Source organism: Balaenoptera ricei, chromosome 21 (genome assembly GCF_028023285.1).
Source record: "Balaenoptera ricei isolate mBalRic1 chromosome 21, mBalRic1.hap2, whole genome shotgun sequence".
Taxonomy (NCBI): Eukaryota; Metazoa; Chordata; class Mammalia; order Artiodactyla; family Balaenopteridae; genus Balaenoptera; species Balaenoptera ricei.
Genome location: NC_082659.1, coordinates 10,981,793 through 11,002,869, shown reverse-complemented (window position 1 = coordinate 11,002,869; position 21,077 = coordinate 10,981,793). Strand labels below are relative to the sequence as shown.

Below are 21,077 nucleotides of genomic sequence, written 5' to 3'. Positions count from 1 at the left end.
ACCAGAGTGGGTACTAGACGCTGAGGGTTTTGGAGGAAGTGTAGCCGGTGCCCCGGCCGTGCGGCGTCGCTGCACGTAGCTGCCAAAGTCACACCGCCCCCATGCGTTTGTCCACACATGTCACCTGTCGAGGGCACAGCCGACGGTGACTGCGCTCAATCCGATGTTTAAAAATCCCTCATTTCCCGCAGCTTTTCTTCACTTGTCAGTATGTGCTTCAACGGGGCGAAGCCGTTTGAATTGTATCAGGGATTTATCCTCTTTATCCCGAGTTGACCGGGGATTTGAAGGAGACTTTCAGCTCCCGCTCTGTACACACCCCCGCGTTCAGCCCAGGCTTGGTGAGCGGTCCTCGGGGCTTGTAAGACATGAGCCTGAGGTTGATGTGTCGGGATGTGTTTCCTACGCCCTGTGGCTCCTCCGTGAAATGCCTTTGAAGGGGAGGAGATGGGGGGACAGTTCAGCAAGAGGTAACCCTTGTCAGGGCTTACCCCACAGTATGTCTGTAGCATTTTATTCTAGAATCATGTGGATTTACACCATTTAGGACACATCCACAAGGTTCTGGTCTCCCTCTGTGCGTGGAAGAGATGGAGGCCTTAGTCCTTGCTGTGTTTGTAAGACAACCCAGAGCAAAACCTGCCATGTCATGATTTTCCATATTTAGTGTGTACCTTTAATTCAGTTATTATTTTATCAAGGATTATCATTTTTTTAAAGATATGTTTTTTAAAAGAAATCTCTAAGCCATCATGTACTGAACACAGTGCCAAGGGCTCCACTAAGTGCATCACTTGCATCTTCAGGGGCTCAGCATAGCGTGATACCTGGAAAATACTGTCACCTTTATGGAAGTAAAGAAACTGAGGTCCAGAGAGGTTAAAATCTTGCCCCACATTCCACAGAGTAGAGCAATGGAATCCAGGCTCAAAGTCAGAGCTGTCTTGTGTCAAAAGCTGTGCTTTCCCACCACGCTGCCCGACGTTTTTCAATCCAGATGTTCCATTCCTGGGAACTTCTTCTCTGTATTCTAACACTGTCTTCTTCTGCTCTTTTAAAAAATGTTGAGCCCCTATCCCTGGCCGTTTACTTCATTCTGATTCTCTGAATCTGTGACACCCATTTGTGGTCCAGAGAGAATCCCTGAGCCTTAAAATACATACTTGGGTTGTGCCTCAGCCCTTGGAAATTGAGAGGTGAAATTAAAAGGCTTCAGCACTGAAGCATTGTCGTAAGTTATGATTTTCTTGTCACTGGGGCGTTCAAGAAAATTCTGGGAGTAATGCCGTAAGTGTACTGTGTCTGAAATCCGATTTGATGATCTACAGTGACCCACATCAACAATAAGAGTCCATCACTTAGGATGTTCAGTTGTCTTATTACTGGACATCTGGAGAACACATTTTTCCTTCAGCAAGGCAGAGCGGGAAGGGAGTTTCTGCCGTCCCTCAATTGTATTTCCATACACAAGTGTTTTTTTATCTTTTTGGCACCTTCGGGACCTTCTTCTGGACTCTCTCCGTCTTGTAAACACCCAGCAGATATTTGCTGAACCCATACTATGAGTCGTTCAATAGACTGCATGTGGATACGAAGAGGAGTGTATAGCACAGAAGCTGCGGTGACCTAAGAAGGGGTGAAGTAAGACCAGGGCAGAGCTGCTCATGGCGAGTGAGAAATATGAAGTGTAGCAAGAGCAGTGCAGAGCCAGTGCTTTTAAAGGACTCTCTCAGGAGCCTGAGAGATGCTGCCATCAGGGAAAGTCTGAGAAGGCTTCCTGGTGACAGTGGCATCTGGGCTGGACCTTGAGGGGAGGTAGGTTTGGTCAAGCAGTGGGGGGGGGCGGATGGTGATGAGAGAGCAGGGTCAAGGGCACAAGCAGAGGCAGAGAACTGGCTGGGAGACCCTCCAGGAAGACCCTCCCTTAGACGTGGACTCTGCACCTGCCCGCGGGGGAGGCTAAGCCACGACCTCTCGAGTCCCTGGGCTCTGTCGTCCTCCACTGCCTTGGGGACACGCTACTCAAAGGCGGGGACGGCTCTGCGTTTTCCCAGAGCTCTTACCGCCCGGCCCCCCACTGTCGTTTGACATCTTAGGCTCCTGGAAGGCTCACACTTGGTACATCGATTATCCGCCAGCAGTGCCTGGCAGAAGCCCTGTGCAACTGAGAGTCAGAGAGGAGAAGAAGGCGGGAAGAGGTGCAGCCTTCACACCCGGGGGGATGGTCACAGCCCTGCTCACGCCTTCTTAAAGCGTAGCATCTAAACCCCACGCATCCTGCAGTCGCCCTCGGCCAGGCTGGGGAAGACCCCGTTCCACAGGCACCAGCTCAATAATCGTGACTCTGCGTGGGTTTTCCTACCACCGTTTAATAACTACATGCAACTGCATTTCTATGAGGCTCAGAGGCAAAGAACAGAGAATAGATCCACTTGATCCTTTTTATGATTTTCTTAATTTCTTCTCTTATTGGCCTGGCTTTATTTTTTTGTGGACCAAGATGACAAAACAGTTGTTTTGAACCTCAACTGTATGCTTCGCCCATTAAACTAGCACCATATTAGCCACATTTAGCTGTTTCCCTAGTAATGTTTAAAGGTCAGGTAACCTTCAAGTCTAGTCCTCGTTTTAAGAACAGATACAGAGTTATTGGTTATGGCCCTTTCAAAAAGCGAAGCTTAAATTAAATGGCTGTTGAACCAAAACCCTGAGCTTGGAATATTGAAATTTCCATTACGTGAGATAACTTTTCTCCCAAGCTGTAATTTTATAATCACGGCTCACTGAATTGACCGAACGAATTTAGATTCATTCAGCCCTCTGTGGTTAATAAAAACATCATGAGCCCAGTTAAATACTGGTTTCAGTTAAGTCATGTTAAAGCAGGCTTCCTATTGTTAATACATAAATAGATATATTCTGGAAGGATTGTAAACCATCACTAGACTAGTGTTTTGGGATTTTTGTGTTAATTACGTTAAACCAAACGGGTAAGTGGCATAAAGTAAAACCAAAAAAATTGTATGTTTTCTGAAATAAAAGAAATGGTTCCAGAACCACAAAGATCTTACTCAGCAGGTCTGTAGAAATATGAATGGTATAAGGAACTCAACATTGGGGTCTCTTGAGAGGTGTTGGGACGTTCTCTTGCCCCCAAAACAGCTCTGCCCAAAAGCGAATAATCTGAACATCGCCAGGTCCGATGCAGGGACCCGCAGACTCACGGAGCTGGGGCCTTTGGTGATTTCCTTCCTCATCTAAGGGACCCCGGCTTCACGAGTCATGTTAACGCCAGCGTCGGGGTTCGGTGTCCGGCATGGGTCCCCCAGTCCTTCCGTGCGGAGGGGCAATGCTCCCTGGGTGGCGGCGGTGGCAGGGGGCGTGGCTCGGTTGCTGTGCGGTCGGCACAGGGAAGAGCAGACAACAGGTAGAGTGACCCTGAGGATTCGTGGGCCACGTGGCAATGCAGGAGACGAGGAGGACATGGGCCACAGAGAAAGTGCCCCTGGGTCTGCAGTTTGCCCAGGAGTCCCCATCAGCAAAGACAGCACACTGAGGACCAGAGCCAATGATGATGCTCTGAACACCGCAGCCGCTACAGCCTCTGGGGTCTGACCAGTCGTCCAGGGAACGAAGAGCCACTGCTTCCAGACCCCTGCCAGGACACACAAGCCTGGTTGGGATCCTGGAATCCTGCTAAGGATGTGGTCAGTGCACGACGGAGATGTCCCCACACAGCCCAGCCACCCAGTGGCCGCAGGCAAACTGGAGCATAAAAAGAAACGTGTGCTCAAGAAACACGAAACGAAACGAAAATGATAAAGCCAGAGATCCGGAAGCGAGGAGGGTTGTGGAAGCAGCCGTGTCCCACAGCCTGCTCTACAAAATGAGTCAGGAAGGAATCCCAAGAGATCCCGGAGTAATACATCTTCAAATGATCATTTCAAACTGTCTGCAAATTTTAGAAAAACCCACCTCAAATTATGAAAGAAAAGAATAGTGTAAATGTTGTCCTGGCACTTCATAGCAAATTTAGATAGAATTGAAAATTGTAGAACACGCATGAAAAATAAATTAAAGGGGCAAGTCAGTTAATCAAATTTCTTTGTACATCAAAGGCCAGGGTTGTCTCAGGTTCTTTGTACGTTTGCATTCTGATGAGCATACGTCCTAATCTGTAGCTCTTGAAAGAAAGTGTCTAAACTATGACAAAATTAGGGAAGGATAGTGGAAAAGAATAAGCTGAATTTTCGCTTCAAATTCTTTGCAATTATAGGAAGCTATTTACATTATAGGTATCAGATAGTATCATCCCCATTCACTGAGCAGCAAATTCTCCTGCCATTCGCAATCAGGTCATTAGCTACACTCTGACAGTCATTATCTCTCTCTAGCAATAATCAATTTATACCCTTTATAATAAGTCTCCACTGCATTAAATCAACACCCAGATATCACCCACCTATCCATGTTGTGCTAAAGATGATAAACTGAAGTACTTTTTTTTTTTAAAAAAAAACAATGATCAGACATTGAGGATTCTTTTTTTTTTTTTTTTTTTTTTTTTTTTTGGCTGTGTTGGGTCTTCGTTTCTGTGCGAGGGCTTTCTCTAGTTGTGGCAAGCAGGGCCCACTCTTCATCGCGGTGCGTGGGCCTCTAGCTATCGCGGCCTCTCTTGTTGCGGAGCACAGGCTCAGTAGTTGTGGCTCATGGGCCTAGTTGCTCCGCGGCATGTGAGATCTTCCCAGACCAGGTCTCGAACCCGTGTCCCCTGCATTGGCAGGCAGATTCTCAACCACTGCGCCACCAGGGAAGCCCCTGAAGTACTTTATATTAACACTTCCGTTGAAGTACGTTTTAAGAAGAATATGAAAATTAGGGATTAAAACCTCAAAATGGGTAAAACTGATTGACTTTTTAAATTGGGATTGACATATATACACTAATATGTATAAAATGGATAGCTAATAAGAACCTGCTGTATAAAAAAATAAATTAAATTTTAAAAAAACCTGAGGCTTAGAGAAATTAACAATAAATAAATAAATACCATTTCAGGAAGCATAGAGTCAGTGAAAAGAAGTGCACTTATACATGAGTCACTTCTATATATTCCTGCAGTGACAGCTTGGTTAAAACAAGTCTCTTGAAAGGTTTTCATCAGTCATGCAAGTTATAGGGGTTTACAAGTGAAAATTCAACTTTTCAAAAACAAAACTAACTCTTCCACTCAGCAACAGTGAGACCAGAGCTGCAGAAACATATTCAGTTTGGGGAATCAAACTGGGAACAAAGTAGGAAGTGTTTTTGGCCCTTCCAGGAGGTGCTCCAACCCCACTGCCCTCCTGCCAGGCTGCAGGCAAAGCAGACAGAGGAGGTGGGCGGGATCAAGGGTCTGGGGGAGTAAGCCCCTCTCGCAGTGGATTGGTAGGAGACACGAGGGCCCAAGTGTCAAGATGCTGACAAGACAACATTTTTTTTAAGTCTGAAAGGATGCCAGAGTGTTATCCAGCTAACTCACTTGTATTAAAAGTTACATTTTTAACTCTTCTTCATATTTTAGGAACAAGCTAGAATTGGATGATATTAGGGAACTCTTCATTTCTTAGGAGCGGTCATGGCGCTGTGGTCGTACAGGATGATGACGGATGGGGCTCTGGCCACAGCTTATCCAAGTGGGTCAGGAAAATAAACGCGCTCCGAGATTGGTGATTCTAAGGGATGGGGTGGAGGTGCTTGTGATACTTTCTTTCAAGTTTTCTGCATGTGAAATTTGCCATAATAAGACTTTGGGGAACAACAATCTGGACAAGTAAGAAAACACAGGCAAACTAAGAAGTGTTTCAGGCCATTAACTTACCCAGGAGAGCATCATGTTCCGAACACGTTGTCTGTAGGGCCAGAGCCTCACCCTGTACAAATGAAGGCTGTGCTATCCCTTCTGTCGTGTGGCTGATTTCTGTTGCAGTAGGATGTGTCTTCAGCACCCCTCACAGCAATGGGTTTATTTCTGGGACATCAGTTCCAACATGTGACACTTGGTTACGTGGTATCGAGGCCCTTCCCAACGGTGTCTGTGACTCCGTTCCCTTCGAGGCAGGCCAAGGAACAGGGTCTCAGCAGCTGTGTGGCCAGGCTCAGGGATCAGTCTTTGATGCCAGTTTCTTTTTTTTTTTTTTTATTTTCTTTTATTTTTGGCTGTGTTGGGTCTTCATTGCTGCGCGCGGGCTTTCTCTAGTTGCGGTGAGCAGGGGCTACTCTTCGTTGCGGTGCGCAGGCTTCTCATTGCGGTGGCTTCTCTTATTGTGGAGCACGGGCTCTAGGGTGCGCGGGCTTCAGTAGTTGTGGCTCACGGGCTTAGTTGCCCCGCGGCATGTGGGATCTTCCTGGACCAGGGCTCGAACCCGTGTCCCCTTCATTGGCAGGCGGATTCGTAACCACTGCGCCACCAGGGAAGGCCATGATGCCAGTTTCTAACGCACGTTAAATGTCTCAAGTCATTTTATTGAAGGCTGCCTGTCAAAATTACTGATGTTTGGGAAATTGGGGAGAAAGGTAACGAAATTGAGTTTACTTCTCTGGACTCAGGCTACACCTCTGTGGAAATGCCAGGTCTCAGGCACCACCCCAGACCCCCTGAGTCAGAATCTGCCTGTAACCAGACCCCCAGGTGACTCACGTGCTAATGGGGCTGGCCTTTGTGGGCTCTTCTCCAGATAAAACCTCAAGGACGTAAGCATTCTGTCCAGAGTAAGTACTTAAATAGCCTGTTAGTGGTGATGGCTCTGTCTCTGCTTCATGACGGACGAACCTCCAGGCTAAAACCCTCCCTTTCCTGAAGGCTTGCCCGCAGGGCACTGGAGACAAGCTTGCCCTGCTCTCTTGAAAGCCTGAGGGAATGGCCAGACTAGCAAACTGGCCCGACTTTGAGTTTCAGGGGGTCCGTGTGGCTGGTTGTTATCTGTGTCCTGCACAGAGTCTCGAGGGGGACCCAGAAGAGAAGATGCTCTGGCCATCAGAGGAAGATGCCGTGTAAGCTCAGTGAAATAGCTGGGAGTTGTTGCTTTTAGACAAAACGTCAGAGATAAGTGGGCCTGGGTGTAGTCGCCAGAAATGTTTTCCTACAGATTCCTACATGCTTTTGAGAATCATGGGAGCTGGGATCCACCAAAGCTATTATTTCCAAAATAATGACGACGTTTACACAGACTAAGGAAGGATTGGGGCAGAAAGATGGGAAGTATGGAGGCCCCTGGAGGCAGCAGGTGTGGGTTTTTCCCAGAAATTTCATGCCCAAAGTCTTTTATCTGCCCAGTGCAAATCCCAAAGTTGTCACAGCTATCGGGTAATTGGTTAAATCCTTTCCACTGACAAAACTATATTATTTACATTTTCTAAGTGCTATTTGATTAAAGTCTTACAACTTACAAATCATTTCTGTATTAAACTGACACTTCCTATGCCCTGAAAGCGCTGGTGAGCTAGCCCACAGGGTACCCCAAAGCGGGATGTTCCCACTACCACTGAATGTGACGCTTCCACGGGTCAGCGGATGGTGATGTGAGCAGGTCGGGGGAACTGGTCACCCTGCTGACCCCCGAAGGGCTTGGTGGTGTTAGCAGTAGCTTTCCAAGCTAAATTTCCCCCAACACTGAAGTATCCTAGTAGCTGGCATTTGGTCGTCTTTGAATTTCCTTCATGCTCAGGAATGGAGCAGACGGAAAGACAGTTCAGCCCGTGGCCATAATAAATTCAGCGGTTTCACCTCCAGTAACAGAGATGATAGAATAATAGCTTTTGCTCTTTGGGTCATATCCCCTTTGTGTGATGCTTTTGCTTTTGTTTTTTAATGGACCCAGTTTTAAACCTGTTTTTTCTTTTTTTTTAAACAGTTCTCGGGAAAATCAGGAGTGCTGTTGGGAGCGCCCAGCTTCTGATGTCGCAGAAATTCCAGCAGTTTTACTGGCTTTGCCAACAGAACATGGTAAGTGGATCCTCAGGTAACCTCGGCCCCTTGTAACCAAGCTGAACGTCCGTTCTTTCTGTGCTCACTGCCTTCCTGCCTGTTAAAAGACCCCTGCACATGTGCAGCCTGGTGAATGAGTGGGGGGACACTCCCAGCTTTTGGGGGGGGGGTGTGATTTAAAAGTGCAGCCAAAGCAGAGAGGCCGCGAGGGTATGGGCAGGGGAGGGGCAGGGGTGGGAAGGAGACAGGTGTTTCCCCAGCGTGAGCGGTGTCCTCTGCCACCCGGCTGTCCCCCAGGGGACCTCAGGAAGGAGGGGAAGCGTAAATCACTGTCACGACGGATGTCACAGTGAGGACGGTGCTAGGAGGTGGCTTGAAGAGAAACATGTAAACAACCACAGTGCAAGAGATTAGGAAGAGATTTTAGAGATAATTTGCGCTTTATATGTTACAGTCAGGAGTGAACAGAAATACCATGGACTAAATTAGGTAATATGGTTGGCATGAAACTTGGTTCTGATCTTCCTGAAAATCAAGGGGACACTCTTACCTATATGTATACTTATATGTATACTATACTATGTATAAATAAATATAAATATATATTGTTATACACACACTTTTCCTTATCTGACTAAAGAAAATATTCACCTGATATTATTTGGAGAAATAACCAAACAGTAATCACATTACTTTACAGGTTCTTTTATTTATAATCCATACACTGACTTCTTTCAGACCAAACATTTTCATTAAAACACAAGTAGGTCTCTGCAAGGTCTCCCATAGCAATGGTTCAAGGTGATTTGATTTTGTTTTGTTCTGTTTTTAAATTTACAAGGAGGCGTGTGGATTTACAGAATGTTCTTCCACATCAAAGGCAGCGTAGCACGTCAGAGTTGCCAATTTATCCCTTTTAATCAGGATCATTAAAAAGTATGTTTTCTCTGATATTTTCCAATTAACCCCATTCAAGTTCATCATGAAATTTAAAGAGTTACCGCCTGGTTGCCTATGACGTGAAGTTATAATCAACATTTAAAAGGGGAAACAGGCAGGTTTAGAGTCCCTGAAAGAAACATACAGCTGTGGAAACATTCAGTTATCATGTTTACTGGGCATGTTCTAGCGTCCTCCGTCGTGTGTATTTAATGATTATCTTTAAGGAATTGATTTAGGCCATTGGAGAGAATGGTCCGTATTCCACCGAGTCTGGTGGGGAGGGTCCCCATCTTCAGGACCCTACACTCAGCAGAGGCACATTATTCAAGCTTATAAAATCTGCATGTCTTCTCTGCCAGAAGCAGCTGATATTACACTTAAAAATTATCCACCCTAATAGTTTTGATCCGTCTTATACATGTCAGATTGCGTTTTGTGTTAACCTTAAAAAGTCTGGCGTGACGGCTTCCTTTTCTTTTGACCTCCGTCTGGATTAGACCAAAAAAGTCTGGAGCATTTGTTGGAGGAGGTCAGGTTGGGGCCCTAAGCAGGCCTGTCAGCAGAAATGCTGAAATGCTGACAGTACGAGCAGGGGCCTTGCTCAGCAAAGCCACACTGCCCACACTTTGCAGCTTTAGGCCGGTGACTAGTTTTCAGTCAAAAAGTGGCCCCAGGAGATACATCAAGAGCCCACCAGCTGTTTAGGATGGACGACACCGGGCAGGACCCGCCCTTGAAGCTGGCGGGTCGATACCGGTACCTCTCGGGCCAGCGGCTCAGCACCCCAGAGCAGGGAGAAATGGAGTCACGCTCAGACCGGCCGGTCTAACAGTGCACTTGAACACGACCCACGGTCTCTTCTCAGCCCTTCTCAGGACACACAGCTCCCAGAGAATGTTCCGGAACATGGAGCCTCAGAGCCCACGTCCCACCTGGATCCCACGGCCTGCGGTTAGCAAGGACGGATGGCTCTGTACACGTTGCTGGGGGAGGGGTCCGGCCTGGCTCACCACTGACATGAAAAAATGAGGTTTACAAGCAGATCGGGCGTCTGAATGTCCAGTGGACGCGGATGCAGCCATCTCCTGCACAAAGCCAGACCCTGGCCGTGCCCAGTTCCACCGACGCCACGGCCTCTGCTCCCTGGGAGACCAGAGGACAAAGGTTTCGCCGGCCCAGCGGGGAGGGCAGGTGACCACAGAGTCCACTCTCGGGCGACATGAGCCTCAGCACAGCCGTGGGGCAGGACCAGGGCCCGAAGTCCCAGCTGGGGACCCGTTCCATCCCTCGGACACGTTCAGGCCCCGTCACGCCTGCACCTGCGGGAGAGGACGTTGTACTTGTGTCATCTTCCAGAAGAGCAGCTGAGGACCCGCCTTTGGGGGGAGGAGTCCCCCCCCCCCAGCCCTGACTGTCCAGGGAGCCCCCGTGCGTCCCCGTCACCTGCAGAACACGTCCCCGGAGGCAAGACCTTCGCTCTGCTTTTCTTCACAAGCAGTGGCTGAGCTCAGACAGGCAAGTACATGACAACCCAGGCGACTGGATGAACCTTCCTGCCCCTGCCCCTGAGCCTGCACCTGACCTTGCACCTGAACCTGCACCTGCCCCTGACCCTGCACCTGAACCTTCCCCTGACCCTGACCCTGCACCTGACCTTGCCCCTGCCCGTGAACCCGCCCCTGACCCTGACCCTGCCCCTGACCCTGCACCTGACCCTGCCCCTGCCCCTGAACCTGAACCTGTCCCTGACCCTGCCCCTGACCCTGCACCTGCCCCTGACACTGCACCTGACCCTGCATCTGCCCACTGCGCTCCTCGATCCACATGCCCAGGTCGCCTCCTGGTGGCTCAATGGAGAACGGGCTTCAAACCGCAGACAATGGCCCCGGGTTGCAACTTTCACTCCAGTCGGAGGAGGAGAAAATGAAGGAATTTTGTGCAAGTCGTTTGGACAGTGGTTCTTACCTTCTGCCCTCAGGTCAGCACAGCTGCCATCTGGCTGCGTCGGCAGAACGGATGGGGCTCAAAGAGTGACCTTGTGGATGTGGATGTGGAACCAGGACTGAATGTCTGTGTCCCCCAACATTCACATGATGAGGTCATGAGGGTGGGGCCCCCATGCTGGGATCAGTGCCTTCATAACAGAGACCCCAGAGAGCCCCCAGCCCTTCCTCCACGTGAGGACACAAGAGAGAAGACGCCGTATGTGAACCAGGAAGGGGGTCCTCACCCGACACAGGATCTGCCAGCACCTTGACCTTGGACGTCCAGCCTCCAGCACTGGAAGAAGTAGACTGTGCTGTTCATAAGCCCCCAGTCTGTGGTTTTCTTGTTCTCTCAGCCCAGATGGACTAACACAAAGGTTAAAGGAAGTTTAAACCCAACTAAATAGACGTTCTTGATGTGCTTCATGGGAAGGACTTATGAACAAGCCGGAAATGGCACATTTTAAGCAAATTCAGATAAATGTTTACCTATCAGAAATTTCTCTGTCTGTTTAACCTGAGATAGCCCCACACTGAATCAAGGGAACCACACCCAGAAAAATCCACACCCTTAACCCGAGGGTGGCAAACTCAGGTGCCTGCAGGCAGGTCACGCAGCCCGGGGAACTCGGGGCTGCGGTCACCAGCCAGCGCTGGGCGCCGGGGGCGTGGCCAGGCCGCTGGCCCTCTGCTCTTGTGGAGTCACCAGCTTTAAGTAGAGAAAACTCATTGAAACTACACATACATCAGGCGCCGTGTGCAGAAGCAAACCCACACATGCGCCCTTGGCTGCCCGTGTGCCGCTCCGTGGTATCACCTGCACCCTCCAAGGGCGGGGACCTGTCCCCGAGACAGTTCTGTCCCTTCAGGAGATCAACGTGCCTGCCCTCCCTCCGCGTGGGAGCGACGAAATATACATGGTACATTCGTAGGGCGTCCCTGACCTTCAGAAGCAGGGCTGAGGCCACTCAGAGAACAAACAGAAACGGCCGTGGCTCCAGGCCCATCTCCCCAGCGCCCATGACCACCAGCACCACTGCAGACCCTCCCCGGGCACCAGCTTCCCAGGAACCCCACAGGCGACCAGAACCATGGGGCCTGCTGCCGCACCAACTGTCAAGCGGCTGGAGACTTAACATGTGCCGCCATCCCCAGGTTCCAAGAAAGCGTTTTCAAAATGAAACAGCGAAGGAATGTAACTACACGTGTATTCTTCAGTAGACTTTATTTTTCTTCGTCCCATTTCCTCCAGTTGTGTTGTGATATAATTAACATACAGTACTGAATAAATGTAAGGGGTACCACATAATGATGTGACTTACATACATCATGAAATAATTATCACTATAAGCTTAGTGAACATCCATCATCTCCTATGGGTACAAAGGTAAAGAAATAGAAAAAATATTTTTCCTTGCGATGAGAACTTCTAGGATTTACTGTCTTAACAGCTTACCTGTGTAACACACACCAGTGTTGGTGGTATTTATCATGTTGGGTGTCGCATCCCTAGCACCTGTTTATCCTGTAACTGGAGGTTTGTACCTTTTGACCCCCTTCCGCCACTCCCCACCCCATCTCCAGTAACCACAAGTCTCATCTCTTTTTCTAAGAGTTTGTTTCTTTGTTTGTTTGTTTTTGAAATACAACTGACCTACAACACTGTTAGTTCCTGTTACACAACATAGTGATTTGATGTTTCAAGCTGATCACCACAGTAAGTCTAGTTACGATATGTCACCACACAAAGGTATTACATAATTATTGACTATATTCCCCACACTGTACACTTCATTTATTTTGCAACTGGAAGCCTGTAGCCCTTAATCTCCCTCACCTATTTCTCTCTTCCCCCCACCCCCTTCCCTCTGCAACCAGCCGTTTCTTCTCTGTATCTATGACTCTATTTCACTCATTTTGATTTTTGTTCACTCATTTTGATTTTTAGATTCCACGTATCAGTTAAATCATACAGTATCTTTCTTTTTCTGTCTGACTTACATGTTGTTTCAAATGGCAAGATTTCATTCTTTTTTATAGCTGAGTAGTATTCCACTGTGTGTGTATGTATATATATATATATATATATATATATATATATATATATATATATATATATATATATATATATATATATATATATCTTCTTTATCCATTCACCTGTTGATGGACATTTAGGTTGTTTCCACGTCTTGGCTATCGTATTGATAAATAATGCTGCTATGAACGTTGGGGTGCATATATCTTTTTGAATTAGTGTTCTTGTTTTCTTCACATAATACCCAGACGTGGAACTGCTGGATTGTGTGCTAGTTCTATTTTTAATTTTTTGAGGAAACTCCATACTGTTTTCCATCACGGCTGCACAAATTTACATTTCCACCAGTGGCGCACGAGGGTTTCCTTTTCTCCACGTCCTCACTAACCTTGTTATCTCTTGTCTTTTTGTTGGTAGCCATTCTGACAGGTGTGAGGTGACATCTCATTACGGTTTCAGTTTGCATTTCCCTGATGATTAGTGATGTTGGGCATCTTTTCATGCACCTGTTGGCCATCTGTATGTCTTCCTTGGAAGACAGATCCTCTGTCCATTTTCTTAATCAGGTTAATAGACTTTATTTTTTAGAGCAGTTTTAGGTTCACAACAGAATTGAGTGAAAATACAGAAAAATACAGAGAAAAATCCCATACACCCCCCTGCCCACACACACCACAGCTTCCCCACCATCAGCACCCCCACCAGGTGGTACTTTATTACAACTGATGGACCTCCAGTGACACGTCACCACCCAGAGTCCGTGGTTCTCATCAGGGCTCACTCTCGGTGTTGGACATTCTATGGGTTTGGACGAAGTGATCATGACACTATCCACCATTACAGCACCCCACAGAGTAGGTTCACTGCCCTAAAAATCCGCGGTGCTCTGCCTGTTCTCCCCTCCTCCCCTCAACCCCCATGGCCACTGGTCTTGTACTATCTCCATAGTTTTGCCTTTTCCAGCAGGTCCTAGAGTTGGAATCATACAGAATGTAGCCTTTTCAGACTTTTTAACTGTCAGCAAATACTTAAGGGAACTGTTCCTGAATCCTCGTGGGCCCTCGGGAATATCCGCACCCGATTCTGAACTCATGGGGCTTCTCCCTAACCCTCTTCCTTGGGAAGAGCAGCCCCGCCCCTGCCCCCCGAGGTCTCGGCAGCTCTAACTGCGCATGTGTGTCGGCAGGACCCCAGCGCCATGCCCAGGCCCACCTCGCAGGACCTGGCCGGGTACTGGGACATGCTGCAGCTGTCCGTCCAGGACGTCAGCATGAAGTTCGACGAGCTGCACCAGCTGAAGCTCAGCGACTGGAAAGAGGTGGCGTCCCCGGAGAGGAAGGTAACCCCCCACCTGCCACTGCCACCTCCCGGCGTCCAGGCCTCCTGCTCCAAATGCCACGTTATTATGTGTGTCTTGGTCTTTGATTAACAGTACGGGATCCGATTTTCAGGGATAAACCCATGTGTGTGTGATCGGGGTGGAGCTAAAGTCGTCAGCATGCGTAGTGAGTCCCTTTCTTGCTGACAATTCCCGGAAGACACCAACAAAAATCACGTTGTCTGCCGCAGTCTGGTTTCCGGTAGGGTCTGTCCTCTGCGTTATCGCCGTCAAACCTCTGTTTGTACTGTACTGAGATGGTTTCCCACCGGGGAAGTTTCAGTTCAGTTACAATGCCTCCTGTGGAGATAACTTTCCAGTTGCGCATCTGCAGTTGAAGACAAGGAACACTTTAAACTTGCCTGAACAATTTGAGGATGTAAACTTCCTGGCCCTGAAATAGGCGGAAAATGTCCATTAAGTTTGAACCTATGGTTTCACCTCTTCCCTTTAGAGATCATCTTTACTGGGGCTAATAGATAAGTGTGAATTAGCTATAAAGACATTGACTTCCTAACACATTTTAGAGAAGTTCTACATAATCATAATCTGATTTTTCTGGACAGACATTATCAATTAAAATGATAAAGAAAATTAATCCAACATACTTTGGGACAGTGGTGCTTAATATGTAGTTCAGGGTGTATATCTAGATAGTTAGAATGAAAGAATCATCATCGTCATCCATTTTCCCAGAAACGTGCTGCCCACCATCGTTGTGGGGCTCCAGGCTGGAGGCCATCGCTCCATTGCGGGCGGCTGACAAAGTCCTCACCGCAGATAACGGGGCCGAGGGGCCTGCCAACCACCAGGTTGTACATAAGCAAGTCCAGGAAATCTATGGTTTGGTTTTGAAGTGAAGGAAATCATAAGTAATGATTCCAAATAAAAAAGTTCTTCGAAGAAATCACTAAAAATACAACTTATTAAACTAGTCTGATGATGTGCAAAAATCCTCCCTATTTTTCATTCTCCGGTAATTGACAGCTAATATAATCCCTTCCACCTCAACTGTACACAGAGAGTAGCCCTCAAAATGAACACGGTTCCTGCTGAGGGTACAGCACCCCGTCCAGAAGGCGAGCAGCCCTTGAGCACGGCCAAGGCTCCGTGTCCTGCACTCGGGACACAAGTCCTGACCCTCTGCCTCATAGATCTGCTCGGCCACCTGCCCCCCACCCCTTCCACTGCAGGACGCCTGTAAGCCTCTTGAAAACGGAGACTCACAAGAATGGTTGATTTCTTACAGTCCCATCTTTCAGAGGCTGCGAAAGGAGAGGAGAGAGATAGATAATCACAGTCAAGCACTTAAGGCAGGAGTTAAATTTTGAAATAGCTGGAAGTCTTCACAAATTAATTACCCCTGATTGTACCCCTGCCAAAAAAGCCAGGAGGGACGTTGCTTCTGGTCCAAGTCATTTTAAAATAAGTCATGGGAACAAAGTTTCAGACACCAAAACGATCTTCCTGCCAAAACCAGCAGCACACAACATCAGGATTCTGCCATGTGTTCACCTGAACCTGCGCTAGTGTCCAAGCCCGGGCCCATCTGGTGCCCTTCGGATTCTTTCGGAGGCTGGAGGGAAAGAGACAGAGGAGTGGGTGCCCCCCTCAACAACTATCTTCTCAGAAAAGGCAGCATCTGGGCCCCGTATGTAACACCCCCTTTCCTGACAAGGATACTGGTTGCTGAGTTCCCGCCCTCCATCCACTGGGAAGGTCCAGCCTTGTTAGCGAGGGGCCACAGCAAATAGAGAACACAGTGTGGGACACAGACCTTCCCCCAGGACCCTTGCAAGCATTGTGTGTTGCTTTGCTGCAGAATTGTGCCATTTCTCTTTCTGGAAGAGGCATACACGTATCTTGGGGTGACTTGTTTGAGAACACGAGCTAAGGGTCAGAAATAGTTAATTTGCATCCTTTTACCAAGTAAGCGGAACATCATATGTAGTTCATGTCAAAGGGCTTAAGGCCCATAGTAGAGAATTTGGGCATCGGTTCCCTGGGACACCCTGCGAGAAGGTTTCCATGTCCTTGGACCTTGGAGTCTTGTTGAAAAGACTGTCGCGTAGGACAGGGCTGTCAAGCGGCATCCTCCGAGACCCCTGGGAAACTCAAGAACTGTGAGCGCTTGCCAAGTGTTCACCCAGCAACAGGGTCAAAATAACTTTAAGACTAGGGCGGCGTCCCACGCGCAAGTGCAGGATGGATGTCCTCGTGTGTAAACACTTCCCCCGGGGGATCTGGGGGCAGGCGCAGCAGGCCCACCCCGGGCAGGGTCACGCCGGCATCGGGTGGGCGCGGGGCTGTGAGCGGGGGGGACGGCCGGGCTCCTCTGACTCCCCCAATTTTGACTTGTGATGCTTTTCAGGAGGAAAGAAAGGTCCCCCCTCCAATACCAAAGAAGCCCCCCAAAGGGAAACTTACCATCACCAGAGAGAAGTCTCTGGACCTGCCGGACAGACAGCGCCAGGAGGCCCGGAGGCGTCTGGCGGCGGCCAAGAGGGCAGCGTCCTTCCGCCAGAGCTCGGCCAGCGAGCGGGCCGACAGCATCGAGATCTACATCCCCGAGGCCCAGACCCGGCTCTAGGGCTCCGGGCCCGCCCCTCCCGCCCCTTCTCCCCATCACCCGTGCCATGCATCGCATCCCTGGTCACTCCTGTGTCACTCCTCCAGCGAGCTCGCCCCAGCTGTTGTGTTTGTGCCATAAACACCCTGGAACACCCTGACGTCCACGGTTTGCGAGCTCACGGCCACGACGACTTCTCCCCGGATGGCCTAGCTTCCCGTCAGCAGGGACGGAGAGGCACGGGGACACCTGACCTGCCCACCCTGCTCTCAGAGGGGACGCGGGACACCTGACCTGCCCACCCTGCTCTCAGAGGGGACGCGGGACACCTGACCTGCCCACCCTGCTCTCAGAGGGCACGGGGACACCTGACCTGCCCACCCTGCTCTCAGAGGGGACGCGGGACACCTGACCTGCCCACCCTGCTCTCAGAGGGGACGCGGGACACCTGACCTGCCCACTCTGCTCTCAGAGGGGACGCGGGACACCTGACCTGCCCACCCTGCTCTCAGAGGGGACGCGGGACACCTGACCTGCCCACCCTGCTCTCAGAGGGGGACGCGGGACACCTGACCTGCCCACTCTGCTCTCAGAGGGGACGCGGGACACCTGACCTGCCCACCCTGCTCTCAGAGGGGACGCGGGACACCTGACCTGCCCACTCTGCTCTCAGAGGGGACGCGGGACACCTGACCTGCCCACCCTGCTCTCAGAGGGGACGCGGGACACCTGACCTGCCCACTCTGCTCTCAGAGGGGGACGCGGGACACCTGACCTGCCCACTCTGCTCTCAGAGGGGGACGCGGGACACCTGACCTGCCCACTCTGCTCTCAGAGGGGGACGCGGGACACCTGACCTGCCCACTCTGCTCTCAGAGGGGGACGCGGGACACCTGACCTGCCCACTCTGCTCTCAGAGGGGGACGCGGGACACCTGACCTGCCCACTCTGTTCTCAGAGGGGGACGCGGGACACCTGACCTGCCCACTCTGCTCTCAGAGGGGGACGCGGGACACCTCTCGAGATGGAACCCAGTTCACACCTTGTTATTTATATTTTTATAAATTGTGTGATATTAGAGGCAAGAATAACAAAAAAACTATGAATGGGTGCATCTCACCACTCACTCGAGGCATTAGACACCCAAGAGGAAGGTGCTACAGCTTGAGTGCAGGAAAGAAAGACCCCACCCATGGCCTGGGGTCACCGTGCCCTGAACCCAGCTGACCCCTCACGTGGTTCTCTGTGCCAAGTCTATGGTGATGAGAAGTCATCTCTCCAGCCACCAAGCTCCCCGCCATGTGCTTCTCCAGAAACCTAGGGGGTGAGAAGTCTGCCCTCCGCCACAGATATTCAGCGCAGCATCTACACAATCAGAAAGTCAGCTGAATGTTCATTCACCCAGGGAGAGACAGATGGAAACAGAGCAGAGTCTTAAGAAAGGCTGGCACTTCTGTAGCAGGAGTAGAAAGGGCAAAGAGTTGTCCTCACTCAGATAAAAGAGTCATTTATTTTTTATTCCTTTGTAACTTAAAATGTCACACATGGTTCTGTCTTTAAGTTTCACCCTTTATGCACCATGTGATTTTTTTTTTTTTATAGATGTATATATATTCTCAAATGCTCTGTCAGTTGACTTTCCAGGGTATCCTTAAAAAACAAAACAAAACAAAAAAAAGTTTGCTTGTTTAAAATGACAGTTGTGATGTTGTAAAAAGTTTAAGAAACATGAATGTAAGTGGTAAGTATCTCTCAGTTTAAATGGTAAAGAAGAAACGTAGTTTACATTTGTATTTTTCCAGAATTCTCTTGTCCTATGCAGTATGGCTAAAGTCAAGAATATATTTCTTGCCTGTTTCAGACAAAAAGAAAAAGGGCACATTGTGATTTCCAGCTGTGGACTTCAGCAAAAGTCCTTCGTTTTCGTGGTTCTGATTGGCACCAGAGAAAAATAGGAAGGTCTCTAACGGAAGGTTTCCCATTCGTCTCATGAAATTTAGATGCCGTGACCGTTGTTCCAATCCGACGGTGTGTGTGTCTGTTCAGACATCACTTCAGAGGAAGCGCCTGTGGATTTATCCATTTGACCCCATACTAGAGTCCTCGCTGTGACTCCAGGTAAAAGCAGGTGACGCGGCGTTTCCGCCCGAACGCCGGGTCCCCTGCGGCCCCAGGGGTGCTGTGCCCCCAGCCCAGCAGCACAGACCCTGCCCCATAGCACTTTGTTTTCTTACCTTGACTCGCACTTTAAGACGCACCCAGCTCTCCCCGCAGCCTGATAATGTATGAGAGCCTTCGGTGAGGTCCTCGCACAGCTGGGGCGCACCTTAACGCCTGTAGCTTTTCTTTTTTCCTCATATTCTACATTTCACGAAGCATGGGGTTCGTAGGAGCACAGATGATATTAAAGCATGTTTAGCTTCAAAGTTTTACTTTTTTAAAGCTGAGTAGTTAAGAATTCCCTGTAAGGACAAAACCCTGTAAATGGAACCTCATATCTGGTATATATTTTACCAAACAGCCTTAAAATATATTTGGAAGCAAAAATCAGTACGAATGTATATCCTTGAAAAATGCAAAAAAAAAAAAAAAAAAAATTCCCTGAAATATTCTTCTATAAATGAATCCTATTTCCCCCAGAGTATTCTAAACATTTTTTTCTACCTAAATAAATACCTAAATCCTGAGTAGTATACAATACTGATGCTTCTTCCTATATTCAGTATACTATGTTAAAGACAAATGTATTTGCAAGCATTGGCATTTTAGACTTTAAACATGATGTATTATTAAGACAAACAGTTCTTTAGGAATAACCACAGAAAACTCGGTGTGTACTCCTTCACGTGGGGAAATGTAAACTGCATACGTGCTTGCCAACCTACTCACGTGTGCCTCACCTGGAAGCTGATGGGTGTTATCTCATTTCCTTGAACTTGTACAAAATATATACCAACAAGTTATAAAATTAGACAATAATGATTTTAGATCCCAGATTCCCTGATCCTGACTTAAACCAAAGTACTCACTGGATTTGGATTAATTTTCTTTATGTTTTGTAGACTCATTTTTATCTTAAAATCCCCCAAAGTCTTGGCCTAAACCATCCCTTGGTTAGCAAATTCACCTACAACTAAATTTGACATCAGTTGTTGATGTGAAGTGGGGAACGTGTACGAACCCCTGTTTGGTCCACGTTGTTCCAAAGAAGGTCGTGTGACGGGGGGCAGGGGGGATGCTTGCGGCTGGGTCTGATGAAATGGTACCCGTTTGTGTGACATGACCAAGTGCAATATATCCGTTCTCATGGTGACATCCCATCATGAAATGCAGACGATAAGCCATGTTTACACATTGTACATGTAAAGAAAAATAAAACTGTTTATAATACTTGTGTTAGTCCATCACACTAACTTATTGCAGTCACTTCTACAGACACAGAACTATCCTGTGATCGTTTCACCACGTCGTGGATATAATTTTACTAAAAGATTATATGTAAATTTGAGAATATGGTTGAAAATGATAATACACGATGTTCTAGGAACATTATGATGGAAAGTGCCGTGTTCTCTGTGATCACAGACTTGTATTCCCTGAAGATACAGCCCATAACCGTTATAACCCAGGTACCCCTTTAGAAATCATTTTCCTCACAGCCAACAAGTTGATGTTGCCATGCTGAAGGCCCTACTTAACTTTCCAAATCAGAACACAAGTATGATAAACAGGGTCCTAAAGTTTAACAAAACCCAAACAAGGCAAATATCACTTGTTCACAAGTGCGCTTTCGATGTAATTCATCTCATACATCTTCATTTGTTATTGTTGTCTTTAACTTAAAAGTAGTTGTTCTCAGTGACCATCATTACCATTTTTTTCTCAGCAAATTTATAGAACCATCCTAGAATGGGGTATGAAGAATCGAACTGTTGTATGATACCAAAAAATTACATTTTTGTTTAAAAGGAAATGTTGTTGATGTTTGCACCTCAAGATCGATACTAAAGACTTCCAGCAGTAAATAGAAAAGTGTATTAGTAAAAATAACAGATTACATTTAAGATTCCCTCTTTAAAAAAAAATAACCAGCAAGTCAGTGACCCTAAAAGTAGAGGGACTCTCCCTGCTAGATCCTGTAGAAATGGCCAAATTTATGACCAGAAGACAACACGATTCCAGAGCCCACAGATGCATGG

At 48.1% G+C, this 21,077-nt stretch overlaps 1 protein-coding gene across 10 annotated transcripts in view; it reads left to right on the top strand.

Moving 5' to 3' along the window:
• Window positions 1-20,280, top strand: part of DLGAP2 (DLG associated protein 2) — a 726,244-nt gene extending 705,964 nt beyond the window's left edge. For 9 of the 10 annotated variants that reach the window (XM_059909837.1, XM_059909832.1, XM_059909834.1 and 6 more), the window contains 3 exons: window positions 7,893-7,984; window positions 14,118-14,270; window positions 16,681-20,280. In XM_059909837.1, coding sequence (XP_059765820.1) covers window positions 7,893-7,984; window positions 14,118-14,270; window positions 16,681-16,899 — 464 coding nt within the window. In that variant the 3' untranslated portion in view covers window positions 16,900-20,280. Of the gene's footprint in view, window positions 1-7,892; window positions 7,985-9,773; window positions 9,956-14,117; window positions 14,271-16,680 lie in introns of those variants that run through there. The other variant, XM_059909836.1, reaches the window with a different exon arrangement.
• The last annotated feature ends 797 nt before the right edge of the window (window positions 20,281-21,077 follow it).